The sequence below is a fragment of the Amblyomma maculatum genome, chromosome 10 (genome assembly GCF_055883805.1).
Source record: "Amblyomma maculatum isolate TAMU_Amacu chromosome 10, ASM5588380v1, whole genome shotgun sequence".
NCBI lineage: Eukaryota > Metazoa > Arthropoda > Arachnida > Ixodida > Ixodidae > Amblyomma > Amblyomma maculatum.
The window spans coordinates 17946273-17965570 of NC_139353.1; the positions used below are offsets into that span (position 1 = coordinate 17946273).

Here is a 19298-nt window from a genome sequence, read left to right on the forward strand (position 1 = left end):
AGGTCCTTGCATAGCCGACTTTCTCATCCGGTCTCTGCTTCACGACACTCATCACGTTTCACTATGCGCTTATGCACAGGGCATGAAAGGAGCGTGCACGCTCATTGCCTGCGGCACAGAACGATAGGGCGAAGATCTAGACTATAAAATTGAATCACTGATAGTTCGGACCGCGGCCGTAATGTGAAGGCTAAACACTGTGGGAAAAAAATGAAGCTCAGTTTATGATATGTAACAATCATATTGTCAACGTCAATAATTCAAGAGGTAATATTGTAGATAACTTGTCATTCTGATCAACGTGCCGTCACCTTTCTTGCCGTCCCTTGCACTCAAAACGACGATAGCTCTAGTCGGCATTCACACATCAACAATGAATGCATTTCGCGGTTCATCAGCCAAGGGCGGCGGCAACCTTGATGAGAGGCGTCAAGACTGAGTGAATGTTCTTGTCACCGGGCTGCGAGTCGAAAACGATGCTCTTGCACTTTTCGCCCGACCGGTATGTGGTGCATACTGTTCCCAGCAACTCGCCGGCGTACTTCTTGATCAGGCCTTTGGCGAACTCGACCGCTTCGTTATTGCATCTGTCTTCGGCGGCCCTGAGCACGCAAGCCTCGAACTCGTTGAACTTGCTGCGAGAAGGACAAAGAAAAAAGGAGTGAAGGCACAAATATTTGTGAAAATAAACGAGGAAAGAAGGCGAACAGTGAGAATGGAACATAATACGGTGGGAGCAAAGCGTTTCACCTTTCTAGGGCAACTTTTGATTCTGAGGCGACTGTGTGAAACCATAACACACTTTTATGCCACACGTCGATTGGAGTGGCCCAACCTTCCGACATGTGAGAAGAATTTGTTAATTTCGTCCTGCGCTCATAACGAGTACTAAAGACTGACACAGAAAACAAAAGGGGTCCTCTTTGAAAAGAAATAGCAAAACCTGCAAGCCTGTTAACGAAAAATCAGTAGGGTAGATATACAATATGCGAAAAAATTACTTATATATACTCTTTTCTAGAATACAAATCAAGATAAACAATTACTATTGTAGGAAGTACATATCCTAAAGAGTTCCGCTTCAGTTGTAAACCATTTGCAACGTTCACTGAATGAAGATGTTCATACTGTTGCCATTTAATATTTATGCACTTAAGGGCCTATTGCTGACATTAAAGTGGCAATGACTCACTAAAAAAGTTCCCTATATTTCTTGTTCAACTACAGCAATGAAATCTGTTCGTGATCCTTCAACGTGACTGGACGAATAAGTTTATCCAGGCAAACAAAAATTATGCTTCTTTCTTTGCCTCAGGATGCCGCTCACAATAATTTTCTGTCCCCTCTATCTCTCCAAACTTTGTGCAACTAGAAACTGCACTACACTATTTCGCGAGAAAAAAAAGTTTCTAATTTTAGCCAAGAATCGTTTAAAGCTACCCATTCTTCTTCGCTACAAATGCAATTAGGTCAACATAATTATTGTATATCCTTATCTCACATTGATGAGACACGAAGTGCGCGCTTACCAGCAAGCTCCTCCGATCCTCTGCTTGATGGGCAGCCTGGAGGCCACGTCCATACCAGCGTTCACGTTTTGGAAACATTTGTGAATAGAAGCTCCAGCCTTGTTCAGACAGGGGGCGTGCTTTAAGAAGTCTGTAAAAAAGGGAACAATCCGATACCCCGTTAGCGGATGTTTCCGCGTCAGTTGCAGTGGCACGCCTACCTCGGCCGCTGATTACCGCTACAAATACAGAGCAATAGAACAATGTTCATAAGCTCGCCTGTAATCACGGCTCCTTCCAAACAAATGCCCCATGATATTGTCACGTCTCGATTGAACGCCAAGGAGGACCCAAAGATAGGACGGGTTTAATAAATCAACCTGGACGAGTCTTGCGCTCCAACTTCCTTCTCTTCCAGGCTCGCGCTTGTGGGGCCCAGTCATCATCTTTGGCGTCGTCTTCTATGCGGCATTTGCCCCCCTCCTCAGGAAGCATCGTCCCGATGAGCATAAAAGGGAGTAGGGGGTCAAGGTCAGTCCGAGTTGTACGGCTTCATGCGTACAACGTGGACGACGTCGGCTTGTTGCTGGCGTCGCTTCGAGGTCGACACTCCGTCTGGCACCACCTCATAAGTGACGTCGGTTAAACGTCGCTGAACAACATATGGCCCGAAATATCGCCGCAATAGTTTTTCGGAGAGTCCACGGCGGCGAATAGGCGTCCAGACCCACACTTTGTCGCCAGGTTCGTACATGACATGTCGGCGTCTATGATTGTAGCGTCGTGCATCATGCTCTTGCTGATTCTTGATCCGCACACGCGCTAGTTGGCGGGCTTCCTCTGCACGCTGAGCGATTTCCTCGGCGTCCTGATCGAGATCGTCGGTGTCGGCATTCGGGAGCAACATTGCATCCAGCATAGTTGTTACTGGTCGCCCGTGAAGGAGGCTGAATGGTGTCATACGAGTGGTGTCTTGGCGTGCCGTATTGTAGGCGAACGTGACGTAGGGAAGAATTTCGTCCCAATTCTTGTGGTTCACGTCAACGTACATGCAAAGCATGTCTGCAATGGTTTTATTGAGGCGTTCCGTCAACCCATTGGTTTGGGGGTGATAGGCTGTAGTTTTACGGTGACTGGTACCACTGAGGCGGAGAACGGTCTCCAAAAGTTCGGCCGTAAATGCAGTTCCTCGGTCAGTTATAATGAGCGCCGGAGCGCCATGCCTCAGGACAATGTTCTCCACGAAGAACCGAGCTGCTTCGGCGGCGGTACCCCTTGGCAGAGCCTTGGTCTCCGCGTAGCGGGTTAGATAATCGGTGGCGACAATTATCCATTTATTTCCGGCTGTCGACGTCGGAAATGGTCCCAGGAGGTCCATGCCGATTTGCTTAAAAGGTGTTGTTGGCACTTGAAGAGGATGGAGTAGGCCAGCTGGTTTTACAGGGGGTGACTTACGGCGCTGGCAGTCTATGCACGTACGTACATAGTGTTTCACTGTCGCAGGCAGTTTTGGCCAGTAGTATCCGTGCTGGACTCTAGCCAACGTGCGGGTGTAGCCTAGGTGACCGGCGGTTGGCTCGTCGTGACACGCTTGCAGAACTTCACTGCGGAGAACAGATGGGACGACGAGTAGATGACTGTTTCCCCCAGGGCGGAAGTTCTTCTTGTAAAGCACGTTGTTGCGAATAAAGAATGAAGAGATTACTCGGGTGAAAATCTTAGGCACAACGGTAGTTCGTTTTTCCAAGAAATCAATAAGAGGGAGCAATTCCTGGTCTTCTCGCTGCTGTTGGGAAAGCGTTGCGTCATCTATGACACCTAAAAATGCAGTGTCTTCATCGGTCATAGTGAAAGGTTCGACCGGCGCTCGCGAAAGGCAGTCAGCATCCGCGTGCTTTTTTCCAGATTTGTAAATAACTGCCATGTCGAATTCTTGTAATCGAAGGCTCCAACGCGCGAGTCTCCCTGAAGGGTCCTTTAGATTCGTCAGCCAACAGAGCGAGTGATGGTCGCTAACGACTTGAAAGGGGCGAGCGTACAAATAAGGGCGGAACTTCATAACCGCCCATACCACTGCAAGGCATTCTTTTTCGGTTGCCGAGTAGTTCGCTTCTGCTTTAGATAGGGTCCTGCTGGCGTAAGCAATTACTTTTTCCACACCACCCTGGCGCTGCACCAGCACAGCACCTAAGCCCACGTTGCTGGCATCCGTATGAAGAAGTGTAGGGGCGTCGTCATCAAAGTGCGCCAGGACAGGTGGTGTCTGTAAACGTCTCCGCAGCTCATTAAACGCTTGTTCCTGTTCTTCACCCCAGTGAAAGACAGCATTGTCACGCATCAGCGAAGTTAATGGCCAGGCAATTCGTGAGAAACCAGCAATAAACCGGCGGTAATAGGCGCAAAGACCCAGGAAACGCCGCAATGTCTTTTTGTCCGTAGGTGTCGGGAACTTGGCGACTGCGGAGAGCTTTTCAGGATCAGGCCGGACACTTTCTTGGCTAACGACGTGACCTAAGAATTGCAGCTCCTCGTACCCGAAGTGGCACTTCTCGGGTTTTAGTGTGAGGCCCGCAGATCGTATGGCCTGAAATACAGCTAGCAGACGGCGTAGATGCTCTTCAAATGTGGCCGAAAACACAATCACGTCGTCAAGATACACCAGGCATGTTTGCCACTTAAGTCCCGAGAGCACAGTATCCATCAACCTCTGAAATGTTGCTGGTGCTGAGCATAAACCGAACGGAAGGACCTTAAACTCGTACAATCCATCGGGAGTGACGAATGCTGTCTTCTCCCGATCTCTCTCGTCTACTTCTATCTGCCAATATCCACTTTTCAAGTCCATTGATGAGAAGTAACGTGCATTTCGTAGGCGATCAAGGGAATCGTCGATGCGAGGAAGAGGGTACACGTCTTTTTTAGTTACTTGGTTGAGCTTGCGGTAATCTATGCAAAATCGTAAGCTGCCGTCCTTCTTTTTAACAAGTACCACGGGGGAAGCCCAGGGGCTCTGCGACGGCTGGATAACGTCGTCTCTAAGCATTTCGGCCACCTGGCGCTGAATGGCTGCACGTTCTTTCGGAGCTACACGGTAAGGATTTTGTCGAATCGGGCGAATCGAGTCATCCGTGATGATTCGATGTTTTGTCAAAGGCGTTTGGCCGATCCGCGATTCGGAAGCAAAGCAGTCTCGAAATTGATCTATGAGATCCAAAAGACGGTCCCGTTCTGAAGAAGACAAATTTTTACTCACATCGACGGTGGTTACGGGCGTCTTGCACATTGATCCTTCCTGTTGCAGTGAGAAGCAGTGCTGCGCCTTTGGGATGCTGTCGAAAAAGGCCACAGTTGTGCCTTTCGGAATTTGCTGACGCTCGTCGCTGAAGTTTGTCAGCAGCACTTCGGTCTGTCCATTGGTCAAGTTGACTAGCCCTCGAGCTATAGAAACACCTCGGCTTAGTACCAGGGCGACTGCCTTTTCGGCGATACCATCGCCGGTATGCGCCATGTCGCACTTCACTTCAACAAGAGAGCATGATCGCGGAGGTAATGTCACTGTCTCATTGGCGACGCGCAGAGGTGGGCAACCTCATGAGGTTTCGACCTCATGAGGTCGACCTCAACCTCAAAATGACCTCAACCTCACGGAGTGAGGTGAGGTTGAGGTGAGGTCGGTGACAGCTCGAAATGTTTTGAGTGAGGTCACGAAATTGGACCTCAACCTCACGCGTGAGTTTGAGGTTGAGTGAGGTCGTCATTGTGTGAGGTCGAAATTGCGAGGTCCAGGCTTTTTGCTGTTGCCGCGGCTTTCTTCGAAGAGCGCCCCTTTTGACGCGGAGCTCGAGCGTACTGCCGCGGTGTGCCCGCCGACTCTCGGTGTTTGGTTACCCCCCAATCGGACGACCAGATGCGGCAGCCCCTGCCCAGCTTTCGGCATTGCACCGTAATGTCCGCAGCCCGAGACCGCTTCCCTCTGGTCTACTTGGAAGGAGACATTTTTTTTTTTTACTTCACGAACTCCGCCAGCCACCCCCGTTTCCTCTGACTTGTTTGTGCCGATGCTTGCGGCAGGCTAAAACACCCAGGAGCGCGCAAAGCACATAACTCACGTTGACCTGCGGTGCTTTTGTCGGAGGCCGCAAAGAAAGCAGCAAGCTAAAAAACGAAGCAAATTGTCTTTGCGTAGACGGCGCGGAGCAGAACTGTGTCTTGTGCATGCCCATTTCCAGGCGCTATAACGGTTGCTGCCTTACATTCGATAAAGGACCCTGCTGTACATTACACGGAAACTTAACAGAAAATGATGCAGCGAAAGTGTTAGGGGACGTGATACTGACAGATAAAAAAAAAACATGAACAAACCAGAAAAACCGGCACAATACCATCTGGGCATTTTATCGAAGTCCTCCCTTTCGAATTGTACGTCATCGTTCTATATTTCGGTCCTGTAAATTTATATTCTTGTATTTTCGAGAACAACCTCTTTTTGGTCTTGTGCTGCTTGTTTCTTATACAGATTCACAGGTGGCCCCGAACAACTGCAATGGGATGAAATGGACGGCACATCTTATAAGACGCAACTGGTATACAGGAAAACGCATGCGCATGTTAACCATTTGCCGAGATAGAACATGCAAAAAAGTATATGGGGCTTGTATGCTGTCAAGCGCAATGAAAAAAAAAATGATTTCGCTCCGCTAAGGCCCTTTATTTCTCTCTCAAATTTTATTGAAATCAAGCAATGCAGGAGGAAGGAGGAGAGTAAGGGATTCTTAACTTCATAATATCAGGTTTTTATTGAAATCTCTTGTTCAGGCGCAGAAAAAAAAAAAAAGAACAGCATTCTCCTACATGTTTTTATGAGCTAGAAAGTATTGAGATGGTTTCCGACTGAACATTTTGGTGTCTAGACGGACGAATTGGTGTGGCGAACTGAACGTGTCTGTTTTGTGCTCCCGTCTGCTCGAGACGGACAAATCAATCGGATGAAAATTTTTGTGGCCAGATGTCGGAATAATTTTTTCAGATATTTGTTTTTTTCTTTAAAAATCAATTTTAATGTACGTGATGTGAAGCCAATTACATGCTAGCACTGAGGAATGCCGTATTAAGTCGATGTCTCAAACCTTCTATAAGCTCTGGGAAGCACAGTTCTCTTCTGTTTTTAGTGTGCGATATTTGTTATTACTTTCGTCAACATGGTATTTATTTATATATATTTTCTTGTATGTCGTACACTGTCGAAAAGAGAACAGGCTTCTTCCCTCACATTAGGCTCTTTTTCAGAGGCCCATAGCCCAACCCTCCTTTCCACTTACCCGCGCGGTCATTTAGTTTTTTTTTTCTTTTTCTTTTGCAAGTATTGGAAAGCGCGATCTAGTCTCTGAAAGCGGAGCTGGCACACATACGCCATTGCCGTTTGGTGTGTATTGGTGACAGTTAGGCATTCACCGCATGAGCAAAACCAGATGCCTACAGACCATGCATGGCAAAATTACTTTTGAAAATGAATTAAATTACATTACTAACTACTTTGCTGAAAATCTAAGAAAAGTAATTAAATTACATTACTCATTACTGCTCCTAAAAAGTAATGAAATTACATTACGATTACTTCTACTGAGAAATTAAATTACTTTCTAGTTTCCATCCATGCAAAAACTAATCAAAGCTAATAAACAAAACAAAAGCTTGTTCTTCGGACGCGAAGGACACACATTCTTTCGTCTTCCCGTCAAATTCTGTCCCAGAGAGCTATTCCTTCCCTCTCTCCTACAGCACGGGCCATTACAAAAAAAAAAAAAAGAAAACCACGTGGTCGAACAGTCGTGAAATGACCGGCGAACCCAGCGTCTTGCTGGCACGGAGCTGTCTCCGCCATTTGAAGGGCCCGAAGAAGCTAGGTTATTTATTGCTTCCGCAGTCCCAAGAATCGACGTCGGCACATTTGTGCTCACTGCTCAGTAATGCTCAAGCCACGGTGCCTCACGTCATGGACCCTTCCGCCCATCTCCCTCAGCCCCAATCCTCCCTTGCATCGTGGTGTTGAGTGTAACCAGGCACCACTGTGCACTAGCCGACGCAGCAGGGAGTGCCGCTGCGCCGCGCTCGCAACTAGTTTTCAGCTCCAGCCATTTTGCACCATTTCTCCCTTCGGGATTCCCATGACGCCTTGTATCCTGCTACTTGGAGAATGGTTGCCCCTGCTACACACGAGGTCTCAGACGTACTGTTCTGCACAACTCTGTCCCCCTTTGCCGATCCGTTACGCTGGCTTCGCTTGCCGCACGTCGTTCTTGCTTTCGCGGCACTCTACTTTGTTGACTATTGAAGGAGTAGTGGCGCACTTTAGTCAAAGTAATTTCGAAAGGAATCAATTACTTTTGCTGCGAAATTACTGCCAAAAAGTGATTCATTACATTACTAAATTACCAACCCGAGAAACGAATTCATTACATTACAAATTACCGCGAAAAGTAATTCAATTTCTTTACTATAATTCAATTATTGCCATGTCTGCTACAGACGGACGGCGAAGGGAGGAGCGCGTGCACAGCGGGGGGCGCGGTCCCTCCGGGCTGCTTGCTCGCCTCATTTCTGTTGTTCTTGCCTTTATTTTACGTTTATGTGCTGTAACTATACGACAGTAACGGGGAAACGGTTTCTCTAGATTGACCTACGGTGCATGCGGCGAAGCAGCTTCGGAGACACCACCGTGCAATTGATTAGTTCATTCTTCAAAGGAAAACAAGTGAATACCACAAAGAAGCTCGTCAAGGAATTGTTGGCGAAATGGCATCCAGTATTCGGTTCGGACGTACAAGTATTTATATCGTGTGCGTGTGCGTGCGTGCGTGCGTGCGTGCGTGTGTGCGTGTGCGTGTGTGTGTGTGTGTGTGTGTGTGTGTGTGTGTGTGTGTGTGTGTGTGTGTGTGTGTGTGTGTGTGTGTGTGTGTGTGTGTGTGTGTGTGTGTGTGTGTGTGTGTGTGTGTGTGTGTGTGTGTGTGTGTGTGTGTGTGTGTGTGTGTGTGTGTGTGTGTGTGTGTGTGTGTGTGTGTGTGTGTGTGTGTGTGTGTGTGTGTGTGTGTGTGTGTGTGTGTGTGTGTGTGTGTGTGTGTGTGTGTGTGTTTTAGGCGGGTGGGAGTAGGACATTTTGCTCCGGCGAAATTTGACGGGCGAGCCGATGTTCGCGACAGCAAAGTGGTTCCCGTTTACCCTTTTTCCTAGCAGTTCCGACCCTTGTAATTTTTGATGTAAGCGTGGTGTTCGAAGAAGCAATTTCGCCAATTCTTGCAATACGCCACGGGATCACAGAATTATAAACTAACGCCCAGAATTGGCCGGTTGGGACCTCATAAGATGAACAGCATTCCTCTTCGAAATTTTCTGAAGGTTTATGCGGCGTTGGCCGAGTTTTATGATTAATTGTTTTTTTTTTTTTTGCTGTCTTTTCCTCTTTTGTTTGTTTTGTTGGGGATTTAGTCTTCACAAGTCGTTTCATGAGTGGCTTTTACGGAAAATTTGTGCCCCGTTAATATGACATCCGTTAATATGGAGGACCCGAATTATGGACAGTTTTTCTAGGGGCGAAGATTTTTCAATGTATTTATGTCTCGTTAATATAGAAACTCGCTCTCTGAACTATTGAGATGGGATGAATGCACACAGCCTATTCGGCCCATGTATTTGTGTCTCGTTAATATGGACATCGTTTGAAAAAAGCAGAAGAGTCCGAACGCAAGTTAAAGAAGGGTGCGCAAGCCGGGAACCTATGCGACAGCCGATACGGTCGGATGCCTGAACGAGTTCTGTGGAGTTGGAAAGAACCAAAGCGGGCGTGTCGTTGTTTTAGGAGGGAAGGGGGGGGGGGGGGGCGCAAGAGCGGGAAGGAAGGGAGGAGGAGGAGAAAAGGAGGGCGGATGACAGGGATCGTACACAGCAAACCGAGGGTCAGCTAACTAAGAAAGACCCCAAAAGGAGGGAACCGGGAGATTTCTGGGTGCAGCGGCAGCGCCGCAACTAGAGGCCGCAGTCGGGAAAACAGCAACATGTGGTCGCAGAGCAGAAGAGAGGCCGGTAAAAGCGTAAGAGAGAAACAATAAGAAGAAAGACAAGCACCAAAATTGGGGGTGGGGACTGAAGTTTTTCTATCCCAGAACACAAAGTGTGTTCCATGAAGCCGTTAACGCTTTTCGGTCAGGGTTAAGACACACTCACGAAGTAGAGCGACAAAAGAAACGCGACGACCACGCAACCAGGGCCGGGCGTCCCGCCCTGGACGCCCTTCCTTCTCATGCTCCTGGTTTTCGTCACTGTAGCGCTGCCGAACTACCACATTTTGCACCACAGCGATCCGCATGTCGGCTTTGCCTTGAGTCAACGATGCGGCCTTGACAAGGTCTGAGCTCTTCGTAGTCGGCTAGCTGTCGTTCTAAACTGTATCTTCAGCTTGCAGTGTTTGTTTCATAGGAACACATACAAGCGGCACAGGAAAGGGCTGTTTGATAGCCCTCTGTATAGTAGCCTGCCAACTTGACTCCCTCGATTCCTTACAAAAACAGTACAAGGCAAGAAAGAGAATCAGAAGAACGGAAAGTCAGGGAGGGTAACTAGGGAAAAAGAGTGCAAAGAAGCAGGAGCTTGCAATTCTCAACTTTAGTCTGACTTTTGGCATGGTGGGAGTTAAACGCAAAAGAATGGAGCTGAACTTAGGCGCGAAGCGGGAAATCTGTGAATACAAGCGGCAAAAGAAATCTCCGTCAATCCAAGCCGTGAAAGACTGGACCCAAGTTCAACTAGGCCTCAGCCTTGTCAGGTCGACGATATACGATCTATATATACTACCGGACTCCGATAAATGGCTCAACGTCGGCATCACAGCGTAAGCTACAGTCCGACAGCGCCCAGCACAGTTCGAAGAAATGGAGTCAGCCTTGTTAATGTGGTTCGGGAATGTGCTCGCGAATGGTGCTGTCGTGAGCGACGAAATGCTTCAAGAGAAGGCTCGCTGCCTCGGCAACATTATGGGTGCTTCTTCTCCTCCGTCTTGATAGGTTTTACCTGTGATGACTTACGGAATTTTTGTTCAGTAAAACAGGGAGATGCTTACTGAGAAATATTATTCTACGCTCTGTCATAGGCATTACTGACTTCAGCTACTCAAGAGGATGGCTGACAAGGTTAAGAACAGACATGACGTTTCGCGTCGACGGATTTTTGGATAAGAAGGTAGCATCGACATCTCGGCGGTGTTTATATACCCAAATTAATTAAAACAGCAGCCATTAATTATAAATTTTTTTCTCAATTATATACTTTTCGTTTTTATTCATGACTCGTTATTATGGATGACTCGCTTTATGGACAGTTTTGGTCGGAAACCAAAGCGTTCATACTAACGAGGCACGACTGTATTCCTATTTTTTTCTTAATTTAATGTATTCTGTCGCAAAACAATGTACAGTGTATTAAAAAAAAAGCTCGGCAATCATCATTTTTTTTTTTCGGATTAAGAAAACAGCAAGGATGAAAGCTTGGGCGCGTTGGTGTCGGTTTTCTTGCCTCATAGCGCTAAACAGACAGGGACACAGCCAGACATACGGGATGGGCGAAAAAAATGTGCCTGTCCCGTGTGTCTCGCTGTGTCCCAGTCTGTTTAGCGCTATGTGGCAAGAAAAGAAAAAGAGCATATCGTCATTGTTGTCGTCGTCACTAGGGTCAACAGCATTTGTCTTTTCAGTTTATAGTAAGAACTGGCTTGTTTTATTTCTAATACGAATCTTATTCACGTGGGTCAGATGGGATAAACTCTTTGTATTGCATCATCATCATCATCATCAGCCTGATTATACCCACTGCAGGGCGAAGGCCTCTCCCATATCTCTCCACTTAACCCGGTTCTGTGCTAGCTGCATCCACTTGACCCCTGCGAACTTCTTAATCTCATCCGCCCACCTAACTTTCTGCCGCCCCCTGCATTATGGGCCTATGCATTGCATTATGGGCCTATGCGTAGTAACGTGGTACCCATGTAGGCCTGAGACTGAAACCGACCACAAAAGGGTAGGCGAGGAGGGGGAGAGGATTGCCACTTTAGTGCAGAGTTGGACATGTAGTGTCCAGAGTTTCTCTTATCCAGGATATTAATTGTAGTATAAAATTAGGAGTAAAATACAGCCTTCACACGACAAAATTCTGGCTAGCCTATATATACCCCAGGATTACAGAGAAATGTATATTTGCTTTAAGTTACGGTTTAATTTAATTATTCTTTTTTTTTTTTTTTTTGAGGTCGAGCGCCCGACCTCAACCTCACATTTTGAGTTTGAGGTGAGGTTGAGTGAGGTCGCCAATGGTCACCTGAAAAGTGAGGTGAGGTCGCCTGGGGGACCTCAACCTCAATTGATGAGGTTGAGGTTGAGTGAGGTCGCCAAATATTTTTTGAGTTTGAGGTGAGGTCGAGGCTTTTGAGGTCAAATGCCCACCTCTGGCGACGCGTAAGGGCATCAGTGGTACTTCCGCACAACCAAGGTCTTCATGATTGTTGGTGAAGGCAACGACGCTGTCACGAATGCTGATTGCAGCCCCATGAAGACGCAGAAAGTCCATGCCCAAGATGAGATCTTTGCAACAGTCAGGGAGAATAACGAAGCTGCCAACAAACACCGCGTTTCCTATTCCTATCCGGGCAGTGCACTTCCCTGTCGGTGCCAGTAGCTGGACCCCAGCACTTCTTATTACTGGCCCAGTCCATTCGGTTTTTACTTTGCGCAGCGTGTCAGCCAGTTTCTGGCTAATAATTGAAAAATCCGCCCCGGTATCCACCAGAGCATGTACCTCCAGCCCATCAATGGAAACGGCGAGGTCAGCGCTAACAACGTTATCTGGGTTGCTCGTCTCTTTCGGCATTTTCGGCGGAAGTGCGGCAAGGTCAGCGGTATCAGCTTCGTCGTCGGGGCTGCTCATCTGATGCGGCATTTTCGGTGGTAATGTAGGCGGCATTTTCGGCGGTAGTGCGGCAATGTCAATACTAACGGCAGCGTCAGAAGCACGGGCTGTCGGCTGTTGCGGCGGTGGTGAGGGTTTTGACACTTTTAGACTGTGTGCAACCTCCCCTCGTGAGGTTGCGGCTGTTAGTTTCCCCGGTGAGGGCTAGGGGACCGCCGTCCGCCAACGTCAGCATTGCCACGACGCATCGGCGGAGAATAACGCTGTGGCGATGGGGAGGAGCGGCGGCGGAAGCCCGGGGATTCGGTTTCCCTGCTGACCGGAAGGCCGTCGTCGATTTGGGCAGTGTCAGCGTCGAAGCGGCGGCGAGCAGAAGCAGACGGAAAGGCCTGCCCCTCTTCGCGGTAACGGCAGTACCGATATACGTGGCCAGGTTGTCCGCAGTAGAAACAGAGTGGCCGGCTGTCATAACTGCGCCACCTGTCCGTTCGGCGTAGTTGAGAGCACCTGGAAGGCGCCCACTCAGGCCCCTGGAAGAATCGCGTCTCCTGACGGCTTGGTGCGCTCGGTGAGGCGTGGTCTGGAGGCGGGCGACGTAGGACCGCGGCGTAGCTCTCAGATTGCGGCTCGTGATAAGGTGCAGGAATGTTGGCCGGGTAGTTGACCGGTTGTGGAACGCGGTATGGTGGTTCGGAAATGACTGCCGCGTTGTCGACTGGATGAAACTCGTTGCACTGGGCGGACGGTGTTAGGGAGCACCGAATTTCATTCCTTACAGCCTGCACGAGGGCCTTTGACGACTGAGCTTTCGTAACCGAAATTCGCTGCAACTCCTCAAGGACAATTTCTCTAATCATGTCTCGAAGAGTGGTCTGATCTGTTGCAGTCAGCGCCGCCGCAGTCGTCGGGGCACAGCTGGCTGGTCGGTTGTACTGGCGGCACCGATCTTGGAGGGCTCGCTCTATAGCCGTAGCGTCCTTAATGAACTCACTCACGGTTTTAGGTGGGTTGCGTACTAAGCCGGCAAACACCTGTTCTTTGACACCGTGCATGAGGTGCCGTAACTTCTTTGGCTCACTCATATCAGGGTCGGCACGGCGAAAAAGGCGAGCCATGTCTTCCGCAAACATAGCCACGCTCTCATTCGGCTTCTGGACACGCACTTCAAGCAGGCGCAGCGCATTGTCGCGTCGACCAGTTCTCGCAAAGGTGTCTACAAGCTGGCGGCGGAAGTCGTTCCATGTGGATAAGCTGGCCTCGTGGTTTTCAAACCACGTTCTAGCATTATCCTGAAGGGCAAAATAAACATTGCAAAGCTTGTGATCTTCGCTCCACTGATTAATCTTGGCCACTCGCTCAAACTGGTCAAGCCAGTCCTCGACATCTTCAAACGCTTCCCCGCGAAAGCACTCTGGCACCTTGGTGTTCTGAAGAGTCACCGGCGTAGGGTTGGGATGTGCCATGGCTTTGGAGACCTGATGGACTTGGTCGTTTGAAGAGTAGCTTGGCAGATGGTTGTACTCCGGGGCTAGGCCTAGAAGGCAGCGGCTAGCGCGATGTACAGGCGTGTCGATGTCTGGGATTCGCTGTGGACTGCCTGAAGGAGTCTTATGCATACCCCAGCGCGCTCCACCAGTGTCACGTCTCGATTGAACGCCAAGGAGGACCCAAAGATAGGACGGGTTTAATAAATCAACCTGGACGAGTCTTGCGCTCCAACTTCCTTCTCTTCCAGGCTCGCGCTTGCGGGGCCCAGTCATCATCTTTGGCGTCGTCTTCTATGCGGCAATATGATATTTCTGCAAATCTGAGCATAGTTGCTTGACTGCTGCTGCATTAACATTTTCAAAAATATTTGTTGTCCCAACGTTATCGATGCATCAATGCCGCTAAGTATGACTACTAAATAACAGTGCTAATTTCATCTCTAAAAGGATGAAATCTTTTTTTCCTTATTCTTATCTTTATATTTTCCTTATCCCTTCGGATAAGGAAAAAACAGCCTTTGTCACGCCAGATGGCCTTTATGAGTTAAATGTTATGCCATTCGGGCTGTGCAAATTGCCTGCCATATTTGAACACCTTATGGACACAGTTATGCGCGGCTTAAAATAGGGCATTTGACTTTGCTATCTGGACGATGTCGTCATGTTTGGGAAGTCCTTCCAAGATCACAATGACCATCTAGTCCCCGTCTTGAACTGTCTGCACAACGACACCCTAATTCCCAATTCAAAAAAGTGCCGCTTCGGAGAGCGCCAAGCGCTGATGCTAGGACACCTTGGCGATGATAATGGTGTCATGCCGCTGTTGAGTCCTTCAAACCCCCGCAGACAGTGGAGTTTCGCAGTTTTCTTGGGCTGTTTCGTATTTTAGGCTCTTTATACATCGCTTTGCTGACGTTGCTTACCCATGACATGCCTTCTGAACAATAACTCCACTTTTGACTGGACACCAGAGCGCGACGCGTCATTCCGACAGCTGAATTTTCTTCTAAAATCGGAACCCATCCAACGCCACTTCGATCCTACTACAATAACAGAAGCTGACACGGACGGTAGTGAAATCGTTCTCGGTGCAGTGCTTGTCCACCGGCACGACGGACGAGAGCATGTTATTGCGTACGCAAGTCGTACTCTGAGCAAGCCAAAGCGAAACTATACAGTCACTGAACAGGAATGCGCGGCTGTCGTTTTCGCTGTACAGCGTTTCCGTTCATATTTGTACGGACGGTCGTTTACTATCGTAATTGACCATCATTCACTTTGTTGTCACGCTACTGACGACGATGAAGGATTGTGTGAAAGAAAAGGAGGAAGAGGCGTTAGTGCTTTGGGGGCTAGTAGGCTTCGATCACCTTGCACCGCCGCCACAGCACTGTAAATAAACCACCCGCTTTCTTATTTCACCATAAGTATCTCAGATCCTAGCTGGACTTCACTATTCTTGAAGCAGCGAAAAACATTTATTTATTTATAGAAGTCTTGCATCGGTGCATGGATCAATCAAAGGCACCCAGTTCGGTCTCACTCACCTCTCTGTAACGTAGAGCCCTGGTTGCAGCGTTCCTCGATCTCGGCCTTGACATCATCAAGAAAGATGCTGGCGATGCCCTGGACGACGCTGTCCGTGCAGCGCTTCACGTAGTCCCGGGCGCAGGCTTCGGATTTCAGCTGTTTGCTGCGCATATTCGGGTGAAAGTTGAAGATAGCAAGGCGCTACAGAGGGGTGGAAAGGTACTGGGGAGCTCAATGGTAAAATGCAGACAATGATCCAGGCAAATGTAGGGGTAGGGGAGTTAGATATTAGGAAGAGTTGAAACGGTAGGTGGCATAGAAGTAAGGATGTAGTGAAAATCAAAGAGGCACCCTAAATAATCAAACTGCCGTGTCCACTTGATTGTGTCCAGTTATTTCATACGGATGCGTACAGAAATGCACAGCGTCTACTATGGCGTTCTGCCAGTATGACGTTGTATTGCCGACATTCATAAAAAAATAGGTCGCCAACAGGTTTGCTGGGTTGGCGTTCTTGCCTTAAATTAGACATGCAGTGCAAATTAAACCGCGGAAGCAATAAACAAATTTGTCGTCCGAATTATTGGCGTGTGAACATATGCTTAATGCAACCATTTGCACATTTTAAGTACGTATGATGACGCCCTGATTAATGCAATTATATTTAAGAATAGCAGAAGGACGTATTAATAACAAAGACAAATTAATGAATCTCTTACAAACAATAACAGGATCAGGATTCAAGCCAAAATAATGTAAAGTATACTGGTTTTCTTTTTCTTTTTATGAAGCATTAAGGCAATAACTTTCCATTTCTGCTTCTAGTTTTCTATTCCTGCTGTTCGTTTCTCTTATTTTTCTCGTGACACTTGTGTGAAAAGAAAATGGAATGTCTTTTCTTTTTCATTTGTCGTGGGCAATGTTTACCACCAGAAACAAACAATATTTTAACCTGACCTCTCAGAGCAAAATAACATTGCTTTTCCTGTAACAATCGATGACTTGCATCGGCATCTTGACGGCTGACTCAGACCGGGTGAAAGTTGTCAACCTTATCCACTGCGGTAGCCACGCTTAGGGATTACAAAGGGAAACAGAACTGCCATACTCACGCACAATACGGCTTAAGCTCAGCGGCGGTGGTGGGGACCTTATCCGCGGTTGCGAACACGAAAATGTCGGCCGCGCAGGTATCGAGCTTCTTGACGTCACAATCCTCCTTGGGGGCGGCACAGGCAAAGCCGCAGAAGCCTAGAGAGAGCAAATATGCAAAACGCGCGTCAAACTTTCGGGCAAGAAAATAAATTCAATTAGCGAAATTTGCAAAATCCAAGGTTGTAATCAAACTTTTCCTAAAACAGCCTCCCCGTTGTCCCAAGACTCATTTTCTGCAATATCTACAGCAAAGATAAAACTGGATGTTTTTGTTTTTTTGCACGATTACAAGAAACCTATATGCCCATATAAACTATGCGATATATGATTTTAACTGTGAATAGGACTTGACGTGTAAAAAGGAGCCGGCACTGTGGCACCTCGTAATGCAAGGCTCTGGGTCGATTTCAATCATCTGGAGTTCTTTAACACGTACTGATATCACACTTGACATGGGCGCTTCACATTTCGCCTCCCTCGCTGCATGCCTAGCTGCATGTGACAGCAGCTAGGTAATGCTTGATGAATTCGAAGCCTTAAAGAAAACACAGGCTGATTGACTGTATACCAAGCATGCCTTCGTCAAGTTAAATGACAACTGAAGGGAACGCAATATCTCACTCTAGACGGGAATGCCATTCATCAGCGCGGCGCTAATGTACGAATACATCATTTCGCAATGCTGTCTTATCTAGCGCGGGCTACAGTCCCCACAGATAAGTCATGATCGAATAACCCCTGGTCTCATGCTTTCAACTGCGTGTTAATATCCTTGTAGCGGTGGCCCGGCGGGTAACATGTAAACAGGAGATTAAGCAGATTTATCCATTCGGAAGTTCAGAAAGTTCAAATCATCCCATTCTGTTATCGCTTTCAGTTTTTCACCCTAGCTGAGGGGTGAAAAGTTCAAATTTCCCCTTCGTCATTCATGATTGATGGAAGCATAAAACCGCAATATTTACGCTGCTGCCACATGGTTTCGTATCTTTAATACCCGAGAGCTTCTTGCGAACCTATTTTCGTGTTTAACAAACTACATCCTATGATGGCATTTGAACAAGCAGACATGGCAACAAAAAGCACCGTGCAAAAGAAGGAATATCACTAGCAGTGGAGCTCTGTACGATATACTTGAACGAAATGGCTGAGGTGGAATTTCTATTCACGTATCTCGACGAAACAATTAGAACTGCAGCCAGCCCATTTGATTTTGTGGGTAGACCATGACGTAGATGCCCTTCATAAAGTAAAGCATTTCGCAGAAGAAATGGAGAAAAGAGTGACGAAGGCACTACGTGTAACACAGAAGATTCATGCATTAATAAAGAAAACAAAGATACGCTTACCGACACACTGGACACAAGATAATGCTGAGAGCGCTGAGCAACATCAAATTCCAAACGCTAATACACCACCCACTAAGCTGCCTTTTGATGCCTGCTCGTGTCCGCGAAATCTGTTAGCACCCTTTCCAGCTTTTCGGTATTTTATTATTTATTTTTTTGCCAAAAATTAAAGTGCCGCTTGTTTGAGCTCTTAAGCTGGCTTTCTGCGTTTGACAGAACCTCCAGTGGTCGAAACTTACCCGGCTTCTTCTACAGCGGCCTCCTACATCACCCACATTGCGCAGCTCCAGGACATTCGAGCCCTTGTGCAATACAATACAACACCATATCTCTGAATACTAAATCATACCGCGCTACCGACCTCCGCGCATTACTTTCTGGTCAGCAGAGGACACATAGTCGAAGCGCAGCACGTTTTCCTTTTTTAAATTACAATCATCACTTCAACTTCTACTCCTGTGATTTCGGTGAGATCATGCAAGATTGTATTGCGAGGAGGGGCTCGCATGGGGCCTCCGAATGTTATACCGAGCATTACACGTCAAAACTAAAACAATTGTGTGTACGTCAGCAAAATGCACTACAAGGCTGAGCTGTTAGGGCCGAGCCAAACAGAGACTGCTTCTCACTTCTGCCCTCCATTGTAAGATTTAGGGCGACCGACAATGCTCTCAATGCTGATATGCCAAGCTGCGGATCCCTAGACTACAATTCAAGGTTCGCACTGAAACTTCAGCGGATGTTTTCGCTCGAGCGGTGCGCCATGCTGATAAGAATTACATAAATCGTTGATAGAAATGAAGATAATCAGTTTATTCACGGGATCGAGTCAGGCCTATCGCATGGCTTGCTTTTTTTCCTAGATTTATGATAGTCGCCTGAAGCAGTGCTAAAGTGCACTGGTCTTAAGCATGATTTCCTCGCAAGATGCACTTCACAAACGACCTACTTATGTCTGAAGTGACACTTAATCGCGTCTCTACCAAACTTTTGTTGCGCGAGATGGGGAAGAGTGGTCGAGAAACATTTAGCCATTCATAAGAAACTCTCAGCGTTATGGGTTGAAACAATTTATCGCGGACTTTTGTTTTACTCTAGCAATAAAGATAACCATGTTTGGCCCCCTCTTTGAGACACATCTGAACCGTTTTGACTAGAACGGACGCCTAAAATCAGTACACTCGTTTCACTAATCGAAAGGCTGAGGTTTGTCAATTCCATGTCACTGCTGTATAAAACCGGGTTCTTGAGATAATTCATGATTTGTGAATTATGTTATCATGATATCCTGTTATGAATTCATAATTCATGATAAGATATGATAC

At 47.5% G+C, this 19298-nt stretch overlaps 1 protein-coding gene across 1 annotated transcript; it reads right to left on the reverse strand.

Annotated features, from left to right (window-relative positions):
• Window positions 1–38: 38 nt before the first annotated feature.
• Window positions 39–18615, reverse strand: LOC146175711 (uncharacterized). Its single transcript, XM_084581192.1, has 5 exons — window positions 18558–18615; window positions 16585–16723; window positions 15490–15635; window positions 1530–1659; window positions 39–635 (listed from the first exon to the last, which is right to left on the reverse strand). The coding sequence occupies exons 1-5, from the start codon at window positions 18613–18615 to the stop codon at window positions 395–397; spliced, it is 714 nt and encodes a 237-aa protein (XP_084437318.1). The 3' UTR covers window positions 39–394.
• Window positions 18616–19298: the final 683 nt, after the last annotated feature.

Excerpts from the sequence above, each read along its gene's own strand:
- LOC146175711 (XM_084581192.1), bottom strand. The coding sequence starts at position 18,615 with ATGGAGGGCAGAAGTGAGAAGCAGTCTCTGTTTGGCTCGGCCCTAACA. Across the intron at positions 16,724-18,557 it reads GGCCCTAACAGCTCAGCCTT|GCTTCTGCGGCTTTGCCTGT; the intron begins GTAGTGCATTTT and ends TGCTCTCTCTAG. Across the intron at positions 636-1,529 it reads AGGATCGGAGGAGCTTGCTG|CAAGTTCAACGAGTTCGAGG; the intron begins GTAAGCGCGCAC and ends TCCTTCTCGCAG.